Raw genomic sequence first — 17,163 nt, forward strand, 5'->3', positions numbered from 1 at the left:
ATTTTCTGTGGTCACGTGGCCAGCATGGAACGCTGTTTCATGTTCCCGTCTAAGTAGGGGATTGGACTAGAAGACCTCCAAGTCCCTTTAAACTCCATTATTCTATTCTATTTCTATTTCCATTTCCATTCCACTCCCATTCCTATTCTATTCCATTGCATTCTTCAATTCCTATTTCTATTCCACTCCACTCCATTCCATTCTTCCATTCCTTATTCTATTCCATTCCATTCCATTCCTATTCTCTCCTTCCTCCTCCTCCTCCTCTTCCTCCTCCCCTCTTGCCTTCCCAACAAAGTGGTACCTATTTATCTACTCGCATTTGCATGCTTTCGAACTGCTGGTGTGAGAATCTTTTTATTTCTACACCACTTCATTTCCAGAGGCTTCTGAGGTATTGGTCGTCAGACTTTTCCAAAGCCACATGCCCCAAGTTAGAATTTTTCTGCCGTTTTCAATCCGGAGATACCTGCGTTAAAAAGGCCATGGAGTAGTCATTTCCCTGAGCGGCTACTTCTCGGATCAGATCCTTAGTCCCGTTTTTTAAGAGTTTCTCTTCGACCGAGTTCCCACTGACTAGCCTAGAGAAAACAGAGAGGAAGCGTCGCTTTAAGAGAAGGGGTCACAGGCAGCGCCTGAGAAAAATAGGAGAGCCACGGATAACACAGGCAGTCCTCGACTTTACAATAGTTGGTTTAGTGACCATCCGAGTTACGACGCCACTGAAAAAAGTGACTTATGAACCGTTTTTCACACTTATGACAGCTGCAGCATCCCCATGGTCATGGGGGGAGATCAAAATTCAGACACGTGGCAATTGACTCATATTTATGATGGCTGCCATGTCCTGGGGTCACGTGATCCCCTTTTGTGACCTTGTAACAAGCAAACTCAGTGAAGAAGCCAGATTGGCCTAACAACCTTGTTATGACTCAACAACTGCAGTCACTTGCGGCAAGAAAGATCGTAGAAATGGGGGCAAAACACACTTAAGAAATGTCTCAAATGTCTCACTTAGGGACAGAAAATTTGGGCTGAATTGTGGTTGTAAGTCGAGGACTACCTGTATTGGATCCAAAATAAAGAATTAAGAAGGCGATTTGGGGGCAGGGGGATAGGGCTATAGTCCCGCCCTTTCCTCTTGGGTTGTCTCCACATTTTCACCAGCCTCACCTGTAAATGTGGATGTCTTTGCACCGGCCAATCCGATCGCACCACTCCTGAGCTTTGGCTTCCATCACCGGGTTTAAGTCGTTGTCGTAGAAGACCACAGTGTCAGCTTCCACGAGGTTGACGCCGGTGGAGCGGCTGTGGGAGGAGAGGATGGCGCAGAAGAGCCGCTTGTCTCGGTTGAAGGTTTTCATCAGCTCCTGATGGGGAGAAGAGAACACACTGGTTGCAGAAATTCACAAGGAGAACCCAAATACAGGATCTGCCCCGTTCTCATTGGCCATAAGGTGAAACTGGCTGGATTTGCCCAATAAACAGAGGTGGTATTCAGCCGGTTCTGACCAGTTCTGGAGAACCAGTAGCGGAAATTTTGAGTAGTTTGGAGAACCGGCCAATACCGCCTGTGACTGGCCCCGCCCCCATCTTTTCTCTGCCTCCCGTTGAGTCCCAGCTGATCAGCTGGGTCTCCTTTTATGGCCCTGCACAGGAGAACAGAGCTGGAAAGCAGGTTACTAAAAATTAAAGAAAAAGAAGGATCTGAATATTATATGGGATGGGATGCGTTTTATCAATGGACAGAAAATCGAATAAACTAAAAGGGAATAGATGTATTCATAGAGCAACAAGAGAAATTAATGTAAAAGATATATTGGATCTCATTTATACTACATACGTGGGAATGTGATTATTGTTATATTGTTAAGTTTGATAAGAAGAATATTATTAATAATAGTTAAGTAATTGAAATATGTACCTAATCGGCGTATGATTGAAAGGGAATGGATCTATTGTATATAAAAATAAAAATAAAATTTTACCAAACCAAAAAAAAGGAAGAATGGAGCTGGAAGGCAGGTTAGTGGGGTGGGGAGGGAGTGGGGATTTTGCAATATCCTTCCCCTGCCATGCCCACCAAGCCACGCCCACAGGACCGGGAGTAAAAAAGCTGAATCCCACCACAGCCAATTAAGTCCGTGGCTGGCTTTGGACGCAAACTAAAACATATGACAAACAGGTTGAAAGGAACTGGGTATGTCTCAACATCCAGGGAAGTTAAAGACTAAGTGTGACACGATAACAGTCTTGCACTATTTGGGGGAGGGGGCTGTCCAAAGGGAAGAGGGAGTCAAGCTACTCTCCAAAGCACCTGAAGGCAGGACAAGACGCAACGGATGGAAACCAATCAAGGAGAGAAGCAACCTAGAACCAAGGAGGAATTCCCTGAGAGTTAGGAACAATTAATCAGTGGAACTCCAGAAGTGTGGGTGGTCCATCCCTGGAGGTTTTCAAGAAGAGACTGGACTTCCGTGCGTCCAGAATGGTATGGGGTTGGACTAGGCGGCCTCTGAGGTCCCTTCCAACTTGGTTGTTCGGTTATAGACCCGAATGCTAGGTGTGGGTTTGCTCACTGGGTGCAAACGGGCTTCCTCCAACAGGGAGCGTGCTCAGGGGAGCGTTGCGAGAATCAAAATCTGGGAAGGGCAAGAAGGCTAGTGAGACAGACCTGGCGCTCTTCCTGGTTCGCGCACTCGTCGATCCTCACGTAGGTGAGGAAGTGGAAGTTGAGGAACCATTCCAAGATGTCCAACATGAGCATCATCTGGGACAAGATCAGCACCCTTCGGCCTTCCGACTTCAGCTTCTGCAGCAAGACCGCCAGGGCTTCCAGCTTCCCTGCAATGCAAGGCGAAGGATGAGAGCCGGGAGCAGGAAGCCCTCGCCAGGTGACGGACAGGTGCACATCAAGGGGTTTCCTCTACCTGCATCGTACTGGATCAGACGGAGGTCAGGAAAGGGGAGCAGCAGCCGGGGCACCGTCAGCTGACGCAGCTGGTTCAGGTAAGGCAACACCTTGTCCTTCAGGTTGTGCCGGAGGAGTTTCATCCGATGGCTGTAAGCAGCGGGAAGCCTCGCCACGTGCAAAGACGAAGGAGCGGCCACAGCGGCAGGCAACACGCAGAGCGCCCTTTGGAAACAGAGCAGAAGAACCGTGGCAAATGTTCCTGGGAGGGCCATCTTGTCGCCCGCCTGATTTCAGAACCTTTCAACCTTGGGGTGGGTGGGGAAATGGCCCTTTGACCAAGCCTTCCGGAGTCTGTCAATTTATAATCCTAATTCAGGAGGAGGAGGAGGAAGAAAAAGGAGAAGGAGGGGGAGAAGAAGAAGGAGAAGGAGAAGAAGAAGAAGAAGAAGAAGAAGAAGAAGAAGAAGAAGAAGAAGAAGAAGAAGAAGAAGAAGAAGAAGAAGAAGAAGAAGAAGAAGAAGAAGAAGAAGAAGAAGAAGAAGAAGAAGAAGAAGAAGGGGAGGAGGAGGAGGAGGAGGAGGAGGAGGAGGAGGACGACGACGACTATGGAGTCCTTGATGCTCTCTGAGATTGACTTTCTGATGTTTCATTACCCAACTAGGAATCCAACTAGGATTCATTACCCAACTAGGCTTGGGATTTGCAGAGGGCGGAGGAGGAAGGGAAGGAGATAAGGGTGAAGGAGGAGAAGGAGAAAGAGAGGAGAAAGAGAAGAGAAAGGGAAGGATGGTGGAGACTTTGGTGCTCTCCCCGCTCCCTCGGCTGAAGGAGCAGGTGCATTTTCAGTACCTTACAATTGTAAGGATGGCCAAGAAATACTCAGCTCTTTAGTAGCAAAGAATGGGGGGAAAATATACCCAGCCTCCCAACTACGATCATCTGAGGCTCAAATTAGTTACCTCGAGCCCATAAAGGTTAACTAGATCAGGGGGGAGGCTTCACCCGTGGCAACTTTTAAGACGTGTGGCCTTTTCTGGGAGTTGAAGCTCACCAGTCTTAGAAGTTGCCAAGGGTGGGAGACCCCTGAACGAGACAACCCCCCTGGGCTTTTACACAATTCCACGAATGCCCTTCGATAAAAGCAGAATTGTTAGGAGGAAGGAAGGAGCCAAGGAAGGAGCATCACCTGTTGATGGTGTCCCTCAAGGACTGCTGCTGCTGTTGGAGCTGCCAGGCCAACCCTCTGAGAGGGTCTGGATGATCTTTGGAGAGGCCGCAGTTTACAAAGCCAGCCCAGCTCCATTTGCTGGTCCTGGCGGAGAACTGAGGCGCTGTGTTGGGGTTGCCCACCAGGGAGCAAATCCTACGAAGGTCCTTGCCGTAGACGGGAGCTCGAGAGCAACGCCGTTCATTGCAAGAAAAGATCCGGTCCAAGCGCTCCTTCAGAAGCCTGTTTTTCTCCTCGAATGACTCCTTTGTAGAAGACAGAAACAAGAACACCCAGAGCGGTTGCGGAGATCATGATTTCTCTAATATTAGAAAGATAAAAGTTCTACAGCTGCCTGCTGGTATGATGCTAAATTTTAATTGCAAACTTTTTTTTAAAAAAAAAAATCCAAATAAGGGTATCTCAGGCGACCTTCTATGACCAGGTGCAGGTTTCCAATCCTAGAGGAAAATCACGTTTTGGGTTTTCAGTGATTATGATTGCATTGATCCTCCCTCCCATTTTCAATGGGAGGAAGATCCTTCATAGTGTTTTCTATATTGCTTGCTCAATAAAAATAATAATAATAACAGCAGCAGCAACTGGAGCACCACTTGAACACCATCAGTGGCATTGACAACTTTGCCATCAGTCAATTGCAGAAGGCAGCTTTACATGGAACAGCTTCCATCCTGCGGTGAATCTCTAACACCATCAAACATCCAGATTTGCCTGTCCCAGGTCCTTGGTAGGACTCGATAGGTAGACAAAAATGCCAAACCCAGTCTGAACACCTGGCTGACTGTGCGATGAATACTAATAACACTAATAACAATAATAATAACATTTTTAAATATTCAGTTGACTGAGTTTCATTTGTAATGAATAAAAGTTTCTAATAATAATAAATTATTGAAATGTTCAGTTGACTGAGTTTCATGTTTAATGAATAAGATATAAACAATAGTAACAAAAAACAATAACAACATTGAAGGCAAACGGATTGTCATTTGGAACACAACACGCCATATCTCACAGTTGTTGAAAACCAAAGCATACAATTTACTGAAATCACTGTACCAGGAGACGCCAGAGTCGAAGAGAAAGAACTAGAAAAAAATAAAAATATGGTGACCTGGCCATTGAAACTACGCGACTGCAACATGTTGCAGTGAAAAAGACGTTAATTTTGAGGTCTTAATGGTTCGCAAATGCAAAATAAGTTGCCGTACCTGTGAGTAACCACCATGAATGCTGGATTTCAGGGAAGAAGCAGAGTCTCCTGATGCTAAATTAGCACCCATGGTTCTTCCTGGAAACACAAACTTAGAACATAAATCACAGGTTTATACGGCTCAAGCATCCTCTTATAAATGGCTTCGCACTCTGAATCCAACTGTGGAGGTCACGTGTAGCTGTCAACTCATCAAATATTCCTATGGTCTTTTTAAGAGTTGCCAACAGAAAGGGAGAGGGGAGCAGTGCAGCAGCTTGCAAAACCAAAACTGCATTCCATCAATGTTTTCGAAGATAGTAACTAGGTGACCGAAGTTTCTGCCGAGCAAAATTCTAACTGGAGAGCGTGATTGATGACTCTGGGCTATGGATGTGTCCCATTGGAGAATATGAATTATGATAAACCCAGCGGGTGGAGGGAAAACCAAGGTCAAGGGTGAAAATGAAAGATGTGTCTCAGAGTCGGCTGCACCCAGGCAGTGCCGGACACGTTACGTTTTGGGAGTCTGACTTGAGACTCATGATTTAAATAGGGTTAAGTGCTGGAATCCTGACGGTAGCATTCATACAGCTCATTCTCCATTGACAACAGTTCCTTTAGTGGCCATCCAAAGTTAAACGGCACTGAAAAATGTTCCTTCATGGTTTCAATAGTCTTGAGTGTGAAAAACATGTAACTCTCAGAGAAGAGAAACTAAGAGCACCAAAAGCCTGGAGACTAAAACATAGGAAGAACGGCTGCAGGTTTTGGGTCTGGCTAGTCTAGAGAAAAGAAGGACCAGGGGTGACAGGATAGCAGTCTTCCAGTATTTGAGGGGCTGCCACAAAGAAGAGGGGGTCAACCTATTCTCCAAAGCACAAGAAGGCAAGAAACAATGGATGGAGATTAACCAAAGAGAGAAGCAACCTGGAATTAAGGAGAAACTTCCAAACAGGGAGGACAATTAACCAGTGGAACAGAAGTTGCCTTCAGAAATCGTGGGTGCTCCATCACTGGAGGTTTTTAAGAAGAGTCTAGAGACAGTCACTTGTCTGAAATGGCATAGGATCTCCTGCTTGAGCAGGGGGCTGGACTAGAAGACCTCCAAGGTTCCTTGCAACTCTCTATGCTATGCTATGCTATGCTATGCTATGCTATGCCATGCCATGCCATGCCATGCCATGCCATGCCATGCCATTAATTATTCCATTCTATTCCATTCCATTCCATTCCATTCCTCTATTCTATTCTATTCTATTCTATTCTATTCTACTCTACTCTACTCTACTCTACTCTACTCTACTCTACTCTACTCTCTATTCCATTCTATTCCACTCCGCTCCGCTCCACTCCACTCCACTCCACTCCACTTCAACAACTGCAGTGATTCACTTAGCAACTGTGGCAAAAAGGGGGCTAAAACTCACTTAACAACTGAAATGTTGGGCTTAATTGTGGCCATACATCAAGGGCTACCGGTACTCTGTGCTCCAGCTATCAAGGGCATCCTTGCCTTTCACTACTTACTGGTCAACAAATGCGTTTAGAAATCTCTCCTAAGTCTGCAGAGCTACTTTCTTGCTAATGGGCACTGCCTTAGGAACCAAAGCTTTACATGGGGCATTTGAATAAAACAGTTTGAATGTCACAGTTAGGGTTTGCAAACATTGCTGGCTGCACTTGGAGTGGCTTCTGACCACAGTGATAGTTCTGGTTCGTTGTTCTATCGTGAATGCGCTGAGAGTCACAGCAATACAGGAATTGGGATAGGTAAAGATAGACGGGTGGACGCAAAGGTGGGGTGGTTAGGGGGCTTACCTGGCTGAGCTCCTGCCGAAGTCTGCAACCCCGCCGGATGCTGGTTCCCGAGTGCGTTGAGAGCATTTTGGACAGTCCCAGGCTGGGGCACCGTCTGCACCACCACAGGGCCCTGAGGTCGGAGATATTGGGGTCCTGGAGCCGAAACGATTTGCAGGACACTGCCTGGAGGGTAGAAATTGAAAGAGGGAAAAGTGACTGACTGCCCACTGAAGTAAGGCCATCCCACTGATTTTTTTAAAACCTGGCTTAATAGCGGTAACTGTAACTGATCTTGGAGTCTTAGTGGACAACCAGCTAAATATGAGCCAGCCGTGTGCAGCAGTAGCCAAAAAAGCTAATGGAATCCTAAGTTTTATTAACAGAGGGATACAGTCAAGATCAAGTGAGGTATTAATATCACTCTATAAAGCCTTAGTAAGACCACACCTAGAGTACTGCATCCAGTTTTGGTCACCAGACTATAAAAAAGACGTTGAGACTCTAGAAAGAGTGCAGAGTAGAGCAACCAGGATGATTAGGGGACTGGAGGCTCAAACATACGAAGAACTGTTGCAGGAACTGGGCATGGCTGGTCTAGGGAAGAGAAGGACTAGGGGAGACAGGAGAGCAGTCTTCCAATATTTGAGGGGCTGCCACAGAGAAGGAAGGGGTCAAGCTGTTTCCCAAAGCACCCAAAGGCCAACAAGGAATAATGGATGGAAACTGAACAAGGAGAGATTCAACCTGAAAATAAGGAGGAATTTTCTGACAGTGGGATCAACCAGCTTGCCCTCGGAAATTGTGGGAGCGCCATCACTTGAGACTTTCGAGAAGAGACTGGACTGCCATCTGTCAGAAATAGGGTAGGGTCTCCTGCTTGGGCAGGGGGTTGGACTAGATGACCTACAAGGTCCCTTCCAACTCTGATTATCTGTTATCTATTAAACTGATTTTTTAACATTTCATTTTAGGAAAAATTTACCATCACACAATCAAAATCTGGGCCCTTGGCAACTGACATATATTTGCAATGGTTGCAGCATCTCCGGGATATGCAATAACCTAATGGCGACTTTCCCAGCCCGATTCCGACAAGCGAAGTCAATGGGGGAAGCCAGATCCACTCTAAGGCCACATAATTCACTTAAACCACTTGCAGGGGTTAAACTTCTGTGGCAAAAAAAGAATCGTAAAATGGAGCAAAACTTGCTTAAACAACTATCTTCCTTAGCAGCAGAAATTTCGGGCTCGGCTTTGCTCGTAAATCAAGAATTGTTTGAACAGTTAAATAACCCTCAAATTTCTTGGGTGGCCTTAAAGACGGCCACCAAGGATCTCCCAAATGGGAATCATCCAGGAGGGTTAGCTTGATAATTTGGAAGTAGAGTAGAATAGAATAGAAGGAATGGAATGGAATGGAATAGAATATAGTAGAATAGAATATAGGAATAGGAATAATAGAATAGGAATAGAAGAGGAATAAGAATTAGAATAGAATGGAATAGAAATAGAATAGAATAGGAATAAGTATAGAACAGAATAAGAATAGAATAGGAATAGGGATAAGAATAAGAACAGAATAGAATAATTTTGTTGTCACTTTGAATGTACACTAATTGGCATACATTAAAAATGAAATTTCGTTGCATACAGCTCTAAAACAGTCATGGGCAAGAAAAACGAATCTTGTGAATTTACCAGACAGATGCCGTAGGGAACAAAGTTGTCACAAAATCTGACAGTCCTGCTAGAAATCTCCTCCCAGAGGGGAGCAACAGAAACAGACCATGGAGTGGGGGGGTCTAAAGATACTCTGAGCTCTAAGCAAACGGTGCTTATAAGCCGTATCCTGAACAACGGGAAAGTGAGCTTCCTGTAATCTCCGCTGTCCTCACTACTCTCTGTAGGGACTTTCTATCTGAGGCACTGCTGCCATCAAACCAAACAGGGATGCAATTGCCCGTAATGTCTACAACCGCAGGATCACCCAAAATCCAAACTACTTCCCAGGAAACATGGGTGGATCACCCACCCCAACCAAGAAAAACACTTGAGGATGGGGAAGCTCCCCCGACAGGTGTTCTTCAAAGCTGCTCACCTTGCAGTTGTAAAGGCTGTCCTGCGGTCAGCTGGCGGAGTTGGCTGTGAGACAGAGTGAATTTGTTCCCCTGGAACTGGAGCGTCACCGGCGTCTCCGGCTGCGTGATCCGACCTGGTGTCCCTGCAATGGAAGCCAGCTAGGCTATTTTGACCACTTCACCACCTGGGGGAAGAGGGGTGGAAGCACCCGTGAAGAAGGAGAGGGCGAGGCAGGCGGGGGGGTTTCTCCCAGACATCCCCTGGTTTCCTGTCACGGTGGTTAGTAAAACGAAGGACGTGAACCACATGCAGAAGATGGAGAGAATGAATGCAGAGGTGGGAGGAGAGAGAGGGGGAGGGGAGATAGGGAGGGGAGGAGGGAAGTGTCATCCAAGAAGTTCCACAGGTACAGCTTTGATACAGGTGTGTGACGGGCCAATTGCATCGGCTCAGTTTCTTTAAAGGCGGAACGGTGGGGGTGATCGGGGCAGGCGGAGGTCAGCGATCCTTCCACTTTCACAGGTTAACAAGCGTGACCTGGAAAAAACTCACGTGACACTTCAGAAAAGAGAGACAAGAAAAGTCCTTAAGGTCGGGGCCTCTACTGCCTTTTCAAAAGCAAACTCTTAATGCAACTCAAGAGAGGCAGGAATTAACGATGCAGGGCACACAGAATAACTGACCAGAATATATATATATATATATATATATATATATATATATATATATATATATATATATCAATTAAATATATATATATTTTAGTGCTTTGCAAATTTTGGGCTCGAAGATCAGTGCAAAGCAGATTCATCGGACCTCCGAATTCCATTGGCAGATGATCCCCAAGGATATAATTCCCTCAATTCATTTGAAATGTCCAATTAGCAATGAATGACGAATTTTCTACCGTGGGGAGGGGTTCGGGTAAGCTCATGCAGCTCTTAGCCCAAAGGACTCGTATTCAGCAAATGTATTTTTCAACGCAGAGAAGGTATCTTTCACAGACTCCCTCTGACCAAGAATTGGAGTTGGTTGGAAGTGACAATTTTGGGGGGTGTTTGTTTGTCCCCCTGCAATGAATGGAACATGAAGTTCAGGCTCTGTTCACATGAAGCGAAAAGCTTCTCCGTAAAATCAACTCGGGACAAAGGATTTTTTAAAAAAAAAAAAAAATCAGGATTTTTAAATGTCTGGAAACCCTCCAAACATCGAACCTCTCGAGTTTTGGAGTTGAGCGTGGCCCATTTGTTTGACTTTTACAAAGGCAGTGGGGTTCCTCCGGGGAAAACATTAGTACAACAGTGCTGGAGAGTCTCTAGAACAAGGGTGGGTGACTGACTCTTGGCCCCTTACGACCTGTGGACTTCAACTCCCAGAATTCCTGGCTCAGGAGTTCTGGGAGTTGAAGTCCACAGGTCGCAAAAGGAGCCAGAGTTCGCCCCCCATTGCTCCAGAGGTGCTAATAGTTCGTCTACCATCGGAAATTAGACTGCCTTAGCCTGTTCTTAGCCCAGATTCCCAATCTTCCTTACAGAACGCGGTTCCTTCCTGTGAGGTTAGTGTTCTCAAAAAAAAAAAGAAAAAAGAAAAAAAGAATTAAATTAGGAGGAGGAAATGTTTTTTTTTCCCTTTCCCAAATTTTTTTTTTTAAAAAGAAGAAGTTTCCAAGGAAGGCTGACCAAAGAGAAGAAAACATGCAGGAATGAGATTAAGTTGACACCGCTAAATGTGCAGGTAGTCCTCAAATTAACGACGACAACGAAGCCCAAAGTTTACGTGGCTAAGCGAGGCAGTCCTTAAAGTGGGTCACGTCCTGTTCTGCAGCTTTTTTTTTTTTGGGGCACATTGCTTAAAATGAACCACCGTGGTCATTAAGCGAATCAGGCTGCCCCTGTCAAGTTTGCTCATCCGAAAAGGTTACCAAGTGGCGATCACGCGACCCTCGGCTAGTGCAACTGTCGTAAGGACATGCCAGTTGCCGAGATTTTGGTCCCGTGACCAGGTTGGGGATGCCGCCAGGGTTGTGAATGTGCCGTTAAACTTCGGACTGTCACTCACAAAAGGGTTTTAAGTCAAGGACCACCTGTGTGTTCACAGCAATTTTCAGAGTCCCCCCCCCCCCGCTTTTTTTTCTTATCTAAATAGCAACAGCACTTGGACTTATATGCCGCTTCAAAAAAGCGCTTTTACTGCCCCCTCTAAGCAGTTTACAGAGTCAGCCTCTTGCCCCCAACAATCCGGGTCTCCTCATTTTACCCACCTGGGGAGGATGGAAGGCTGAGTCAACCTTGAGTCTGCTGAGACTCGAACTGCAGGCAGCCGGCAGGCAGCCGAAGTAGCCTGCAGTACCTGCCCTCTAACCACTGTGCCACTGCGGCTCTTACATTGCACTTAAAAAACAAAAAACCTGAAGTATTTTGTTCCCCAAATAAGCAAAATGAAAGGGTGAGCGAGGCAAACTCCAAAGGGAAGGAGAACGGAAAGGGAAGGAGCAAACGGAGCCCCCGTCCAGAGGTGGGTTGCTGGGCGTTCGTGGGAGCCCCCTAGCCAAGATTCTGTGCAGTTCGGAGAATCCCCCAAACCTCACTCCTGGCTGGCCCCGCCCACCCCTCCCCGGAGTCTCCCCATGGCCCGTTTTGGATGCCAGGGGAGTGCAGGGTATGCGTGGAGGCTCCAGGAGGGCGAAAAACGGGCCTCCCGGAACTTCAGGAGGGCCGGAAACGGGCCTGTTTCCAGCTCCCAGAGAGCCTCCGGAGCCCGGGGAAAGCAAAAACAGCCCCCCCCCAGCACACCACGGTGCAGGAGGCCAGCTAGGCCACGCCCACCATGGCCACGCCCACCCAGCAACTGGACAGAGAACCTCTTGCTAAAAATATTTTTTGAAGCCCACCCCTGCCCTCTGTCCAAATACCTCTCCTATTATCTATCCAGGTATCCTTACACACATTGTTAGGGTGCCTAACAACTTAACCTCGGGGAAGCTTTGGAAAAGAGGAGGAGGAAGAGGAGGGGAGGAAGAGGAGGAGAAGAAGGAGAGAAGGAAGCTGGAGAAACCTGAAGGAAGCAGGGCAGAGGGGCACTTACTGGGTAACCGAGCCTGTGCCTGACTGGTTAACACGAGCCTCTGAGGCAGGACACTCTGTTGGATGGTGGGTGGGGGGGCCTGTGGCTGGGCCTGCCCTAGTTGGAGGCCCTGGGCGGTAGCCTGGCCCCGCAGTTTCACTGGATGGGCCGGGCTAGTTGCGTTGGCGAAGGTCATTGCTGGCTGATGTCTTGGAGGAGGAAGAGGAAGAGGAGGAGGTGGAGGAACACTGGAGGAAGGCGGCAATTGTGGTGGCGCTGCGGTGGCAGCCGAGGAGACGGCAACGGCGGCTGCAATCAATAAGGTCAGGGGGTGTAAGCGGTTAGAGTCGGTCCTTCGTTTCCTTTCGAGGGGTTAGAGCAACGGAGAAATTTCAGCAGTCACAGTTTTAAACGTACCGGGAGGGGGAGGGAAGGAGGGGGGCTGAGGACAGGCAGTCTGCCTTCTAAAGTAAATTTTTAATAAAGCAAGGAAAATCCAGAGGCATTTGGGAGCCTTAAATCAAAAGCGACTCAATGCTCGAATTCAGCTTCACGGCGGCCGCACAAATGAACACATTATGCACAAGCACACGGGAACACAACTTTGCCTGCGGAGTGGGAGGAGGGGAGGTGGGGGGAAGAGTCCAGGTGGGTTTGCTAGCTCTTCGCTCTGAAAGCTTGGAAGGCTTTCCGACGTGAAGTTCTCCGACTTTATCAAAGGAGAGCCGGGGTGGCGTAAAGAAAGGCAGGTTGGTTAAGGTGCCAGGCTGGAAAGCGGCGGATCTCGAGTTCTAGTTCCTCTCTTTGGCAAAAAGACCAGGTGGTGACCTTGAGCCAGTCCCTCTGTCTGTCTCTCTGTGTGTGTCTGTCTCTATCTGTGTGTCTCTGTCTATCTCTGCATCTGTGTGTGTGTGTCTCTGTCTCTGTGTGTCTGTGTCTGTCTATCTCTCTCTATCTGCGTCTCTCTGTGTGTGTCTGTCTGTCTATCTCTCTCTATCTCTGTGTCTCTGTGTGTCTGTCTGTGTCGGTCTCTCTCTATCTGTGTCTCTCTGTGTCTGTATCTGTCTGTCTGTCTATCTCTATCTTTGTGTCTCTGTGTGTCTGTCTCTCTGTGTGTGCCTGTCTCTGTCTTTCTGTCTATCTCTCTCTATCTTTGTGTCTGTGTGTGTGTGTGTGTCTGTCTGTCTGTCTGTCTATCTCTCTCTCTCTTTGTGTCTCTGTGTGTGTCTGTCTGTCTGTCTGTCTGTCTGTCTGTGTCTCTCTGTTTCCCCACCTCACCGGGTTGTTCTTGTGGGGAAAAGAGGAGGAGGAAAAAAGGTGTGTTGTATACGTTTGCCACCTGGAATTATTTGTTAAAATAACAGTGGTGGGATACAAACAAACAAACAAACAAACGAATAAAATTAATAGGGGTGACCTGAAGGAAGCAGCTTTGTTGTCCTAACCCCTCACTGGATTTGAGACCAAAGAAAAACACACAAGGACAGGCACGCAAACACAGAGTCTAAACATATTGTTGGAAATGTTCACTTTCAGCTCAAGCTGACACATTAAAAGAAAGAAAAAAAAAGAAAAAAAGAGGATGAAAACACAGGTAAGAGGAGGCCTGCTTGGATGCTCCGATAGCCTCCGTTCCAGATTTTCGAACGAAGCACAATCAAGCCTCTCCTAGGACGAGCCAAAATGAGATCCTCCCGCCCATGTTAGTGATCAGGCTGGGACTGACTTCTTTAAAACCACGCTTGGGATGCAGAAGGTAAGCATTTTAAGCCCCAAGTCGCTTGCCTGGACCGTTTCCAGTAAGACCCTGACAATTGGCTGTCATTCATTTTTTTATTCCCTTTCCGAAGCTTCAAACTGAAAGGAAAAAAAAACAACGGAAGGGGAGGTAGAGCTTAAAACCAACCCTTCGGAGAGAAATCCATCCAAATGAAATCCGCCTTGGGTCACTTGATGGTGAGATAAGATGAGCAGCGTCGGGATTTTCACAAAGGAAACAAAATCCCCGGAAATGTCTCAGGCCAAGGGAATGAATGGAACAAGAGCATCGTCCTGCCTTGAAGCTCAGGAAGACACCTACCAAAAACCAGGAAGAGCACCTTACGTGGTGTAAGAACCACAAGTATCGGTCCGCAGTTCACACAAGAACCTCAAGTGCCAGCTCAGGGTGCATCCAGAAAAAAAACAGAGCGGCCTTGGAATGCAACTCAAGCCAGGTAGGTGGTCACGTAAAGGACCTGGGGGTCCTTCATCCAAACACCCAAGTGGATAACTCAACATCTGGAGACCCAACCTGGCCCGAGGTCCACAGCTGAAAACGCTGGTTTGAGAAGAAGAATCGATTGGGGGGGAATCTACCCAATCCGTGCCTCCCGTAGGATGACAAAGGGTTCAGCTTCCTCCACATTGATTCCATCCGGAGGTGCAGGAATTCCAACCTGGGTTGGTCGCGATGGTTGCGGTGCACCTCAATACATCGGGAAGGTGCCAGGTTGAGGAAGGCGGGTTTTCATTCCAAGGACTGGTTTGTCACGGGGAGGGAGGGAGGGAGGGAGGGAAGATGAGCATGAAGGGGAAACCAACCCCACCCTTGCCGACAAGGAAGGAAACCTGAGAAGGTTCACCTGTCTCACCTGGGTTGGCCGATACCGTTGTCATGGGAGATCTTCCTCGCACTTGGGCCTGTTGAGCGACCGTAGCCACACCGGTGGCCCGTTGCACTTGCGCACTGGGAAAAGTCACCATCTTGCCTTCCGGTTTTTGTCCGTACTGAACAGGTTGAAACAATCTGGGGGAAAAAGAAAAAAAAAAAAAAAACAACGGTTGGGTGCTGTGATGATTTCCCACAAAGTGCTCTTGGAGTTAAAAGTAAAAAAAAAAAAAAAAACAAGGAAAAAAGTACTTCAGAGACAGCCATATTTAAAAACTAGCAGGGTACCCGTGCTTTGCTATGAAATTATTTTTGGGGAGGTAAATAAGGGAGAAAAAAAATTCTGCTTCTGCCTACCAGCACCCATCGGTATTTATCTGGCTAGCGTCCTGTCAGTGTGTGAGAGGGGAGGGCTGTTTGGAAACCGAAGCAGTATTTGCTGTGTAAGCAAGGAGCCTGGGCGTGGCTTAGCTCAACTGCTCTGTACTAAAGCTGCTTGGTGCTGTGAGACTAAAACTGAAACTGAAACTCATCTCCTTTGCTTGTGTTTTGCATTTGAAACAGGTTTCTTTTCAGGTGGGGAGGGAAAGTAGAACTCCTTAGCATCAGAGCGTGTTAATAATAATAATATAGGAAATACTAATGCTCTGATGGTCACTTTGAAAAATCCTTTCTTAGTGAGCCCCTAGAAGCCAAGAGGAACATAGGTGCCAAATTTCAAGTTTGTAGGCTTTACAGTTCTGGAGATTTTGTGATGATGAGTGAGGGGTATTTCCCTTTTATATATAAAAGAAGAAGATGATTGAGGAACTGTCTGCTCAAGGAGGAGAAGGATTTGGGGGTTCCCTTGTCTTGAGCCAAAGACACACTCCAGCATCCTTTTTAATGACCTTAGGATGGAAGGGGGTCAAATATTTAGGGGGTGGCCATGGTGCCTTCAGCCTTGGAGATGCTTTAAGCTCCTCCTTCCATCCTTCGGACGCTTAAACGCCATTCTGAAATTGAGAGCCACGCTTGAGTCTCTGAGCATCAACGTCATTGTCATCATCTTTTATCATCCCTTGTGGGCTGAAGTCTGGGCCATGGAATGGAGCTAGTGGAGTGTTTGAATGGCTGGACGCCCTTCCTGTTGCCAATGCGAAGCTTTGTTCGGCAGGTAAGATTCTCATTGTGCCCGCAAAAAAGAGAAATAGCTGCCTCAACCTAGGACCGAACTCACAGCCACCTGACTGTGAGGCGAGAGCTTCGCCTCTAGGCCACGGCGCCGCTCCATCGCGAGCATCAACAGGCCACGCAAAGCGGAACAGGGAGAAGAGTTCGATCCCCATCGCAGTCGGCTGAACGAGGGGCGGCGATGTGGCGGAAGGCTGTGTGCGCTTTACCTGTTGGGCTTCAGCTTGACGGGAGCAGGCCTAGGAGGCGGCAGGGGAGAGGTGTAAATCTCTTCGATGAGCTTCCGGGTTATTTTTTGCTTGGGCACCACCTGGGATTCATACCACGTCATTTTCTTCTCCAGCCCAATCAGGTCAAAGAGACTCAGGTCGGCAACCTAGAGGACGGGCAAGAGGGGAGAAAGCGTACCTGGGTGCCTGCTATCATTGGACTCAGTCCCTTTATTGAGTAGGCTGGTGATGTTACCTAGCTGGGTCACGAAAGGGCTGTAAGAAAACCACCGAGCTCAGAGAGCATCCAGGACCCCACAGTCGTTGTCCCCTACTTCCTCCTGTCTCCTCCCCCTCTATTCGGCAAAACCCACTCCTTTCTAGCACTGATGATGCTACCTCGTTGGGTCACGAAACCTCTGACTTCCCCATCACCTCCACAAACCTCACTCCGTTTTAGCACTAATGATATTACTTAGTTTGGTAATGAAAGGTCTTAAGGACCCCACGGTCTTTTCTCTTCCTCCTCCTCCTCCTCCTCCACTCTGTAAAGCTCATTCCCCTTTTAGCACTGAGAGTGTTACCTGGTTGGGTCATGAAACATCTGCAAGAAAACCACCAAGCTCAGAGAGCAACAAGGACCCAACCATTCAATCTTGAGCTACAAAGATTCTCTTCTAAGACTACTCCATTTCTTTTTTTTTTTTTAAATAAATTTTATTGAATTTACAATTAAAAACATATTGACATTACATATACAAAAGGGGGAGAAAAAGAAAAAAAGAAAAAAAAACGCTCGGTCTTACGAACCGAAAAAAGAAGAGAAAAAGAGATATAAAAGAAAGAAAGAAA

At 47.2% G+C, this 17,163-nt stretch overlaps 1 protein-coding gene across 7 annotated transcripts in view; it reads right to left on the bottom strand.

Moving 5' to 3' along the window:
- The window catches only part of EP400 (E1A binding protein p400), an 81,414-nt gene that overhangs the window by 28,221 nt on the left and 36,030 nt on the right, over nucleotides 1–17,163 (bottom strand). For all 7 annotated transcript variants that reach the window (XM_087913434.1, XM_087913436.1, XM_087913432.1 and 4 more), the window contains 11 exons: nucleotides 16,312–16,478; nucleotides 14,913–15,067; nucleotides 12,301–12,588; nucleotides 9,236–9,358; nucleotides 7,156–7,320; nucleotides 5,354–5,433; nucleotides 4,101–4,387; nucleotides 2,931–3,136; nucleotides 2,675–2,844; nucleotides 1,174–1,370; nucleotides 470–581 (listed from right to left, as the gene is read on the bottom strand). In XM_087913434.1, coding sequence (XP_087769560.1) covers nucleotides 470–581; nucleotides 1,174–1,370; nucleotides 2,675–2,844; nucleotides 2,931–3,136; nucleotides 4,101–4,387; nucleotides 5,354–5,433; nucleotides 7,156–7,320; nucleotides 9,236–9,358; nucleotides 12,301–12,588; nucleotides 14,913–15,067; nucleotides 16,312–16,478 — 1,950 coding nt within the window. The remainder of the gene's footprint in view (nucleotides 1–469; nucleotides 582–1,173; nucleotides 1,371–2,674; nucleotides 2,845–2,930; nucleotides 3,137–4,100; nucleotides 4,388–5,353; nucleotides 5,434–7,155; nucleotides 7,321–9,235; nucleotides 9,359–12,300; nucleotides 12,589–14,912; nucleotides 15,068–16,311; nucleotides 16,479–17,163) is intronic.

Source organism: Pseudonaja textilis, chromosome 15, assembly GCF_049901715.1.
Source record: "Pseudonaja textilis isolate UNSWEBS1 chromosome 15, rPseTex1.2, whole genome shotgun sequence".
Classification (NCBI taxonomy): domain Eukaryota; kingdom Metazoa; phylum Chordata; class Lepidosauria; order Squamata; family Elapidae; genus Pseudonaja; species Pseudonaja textilis.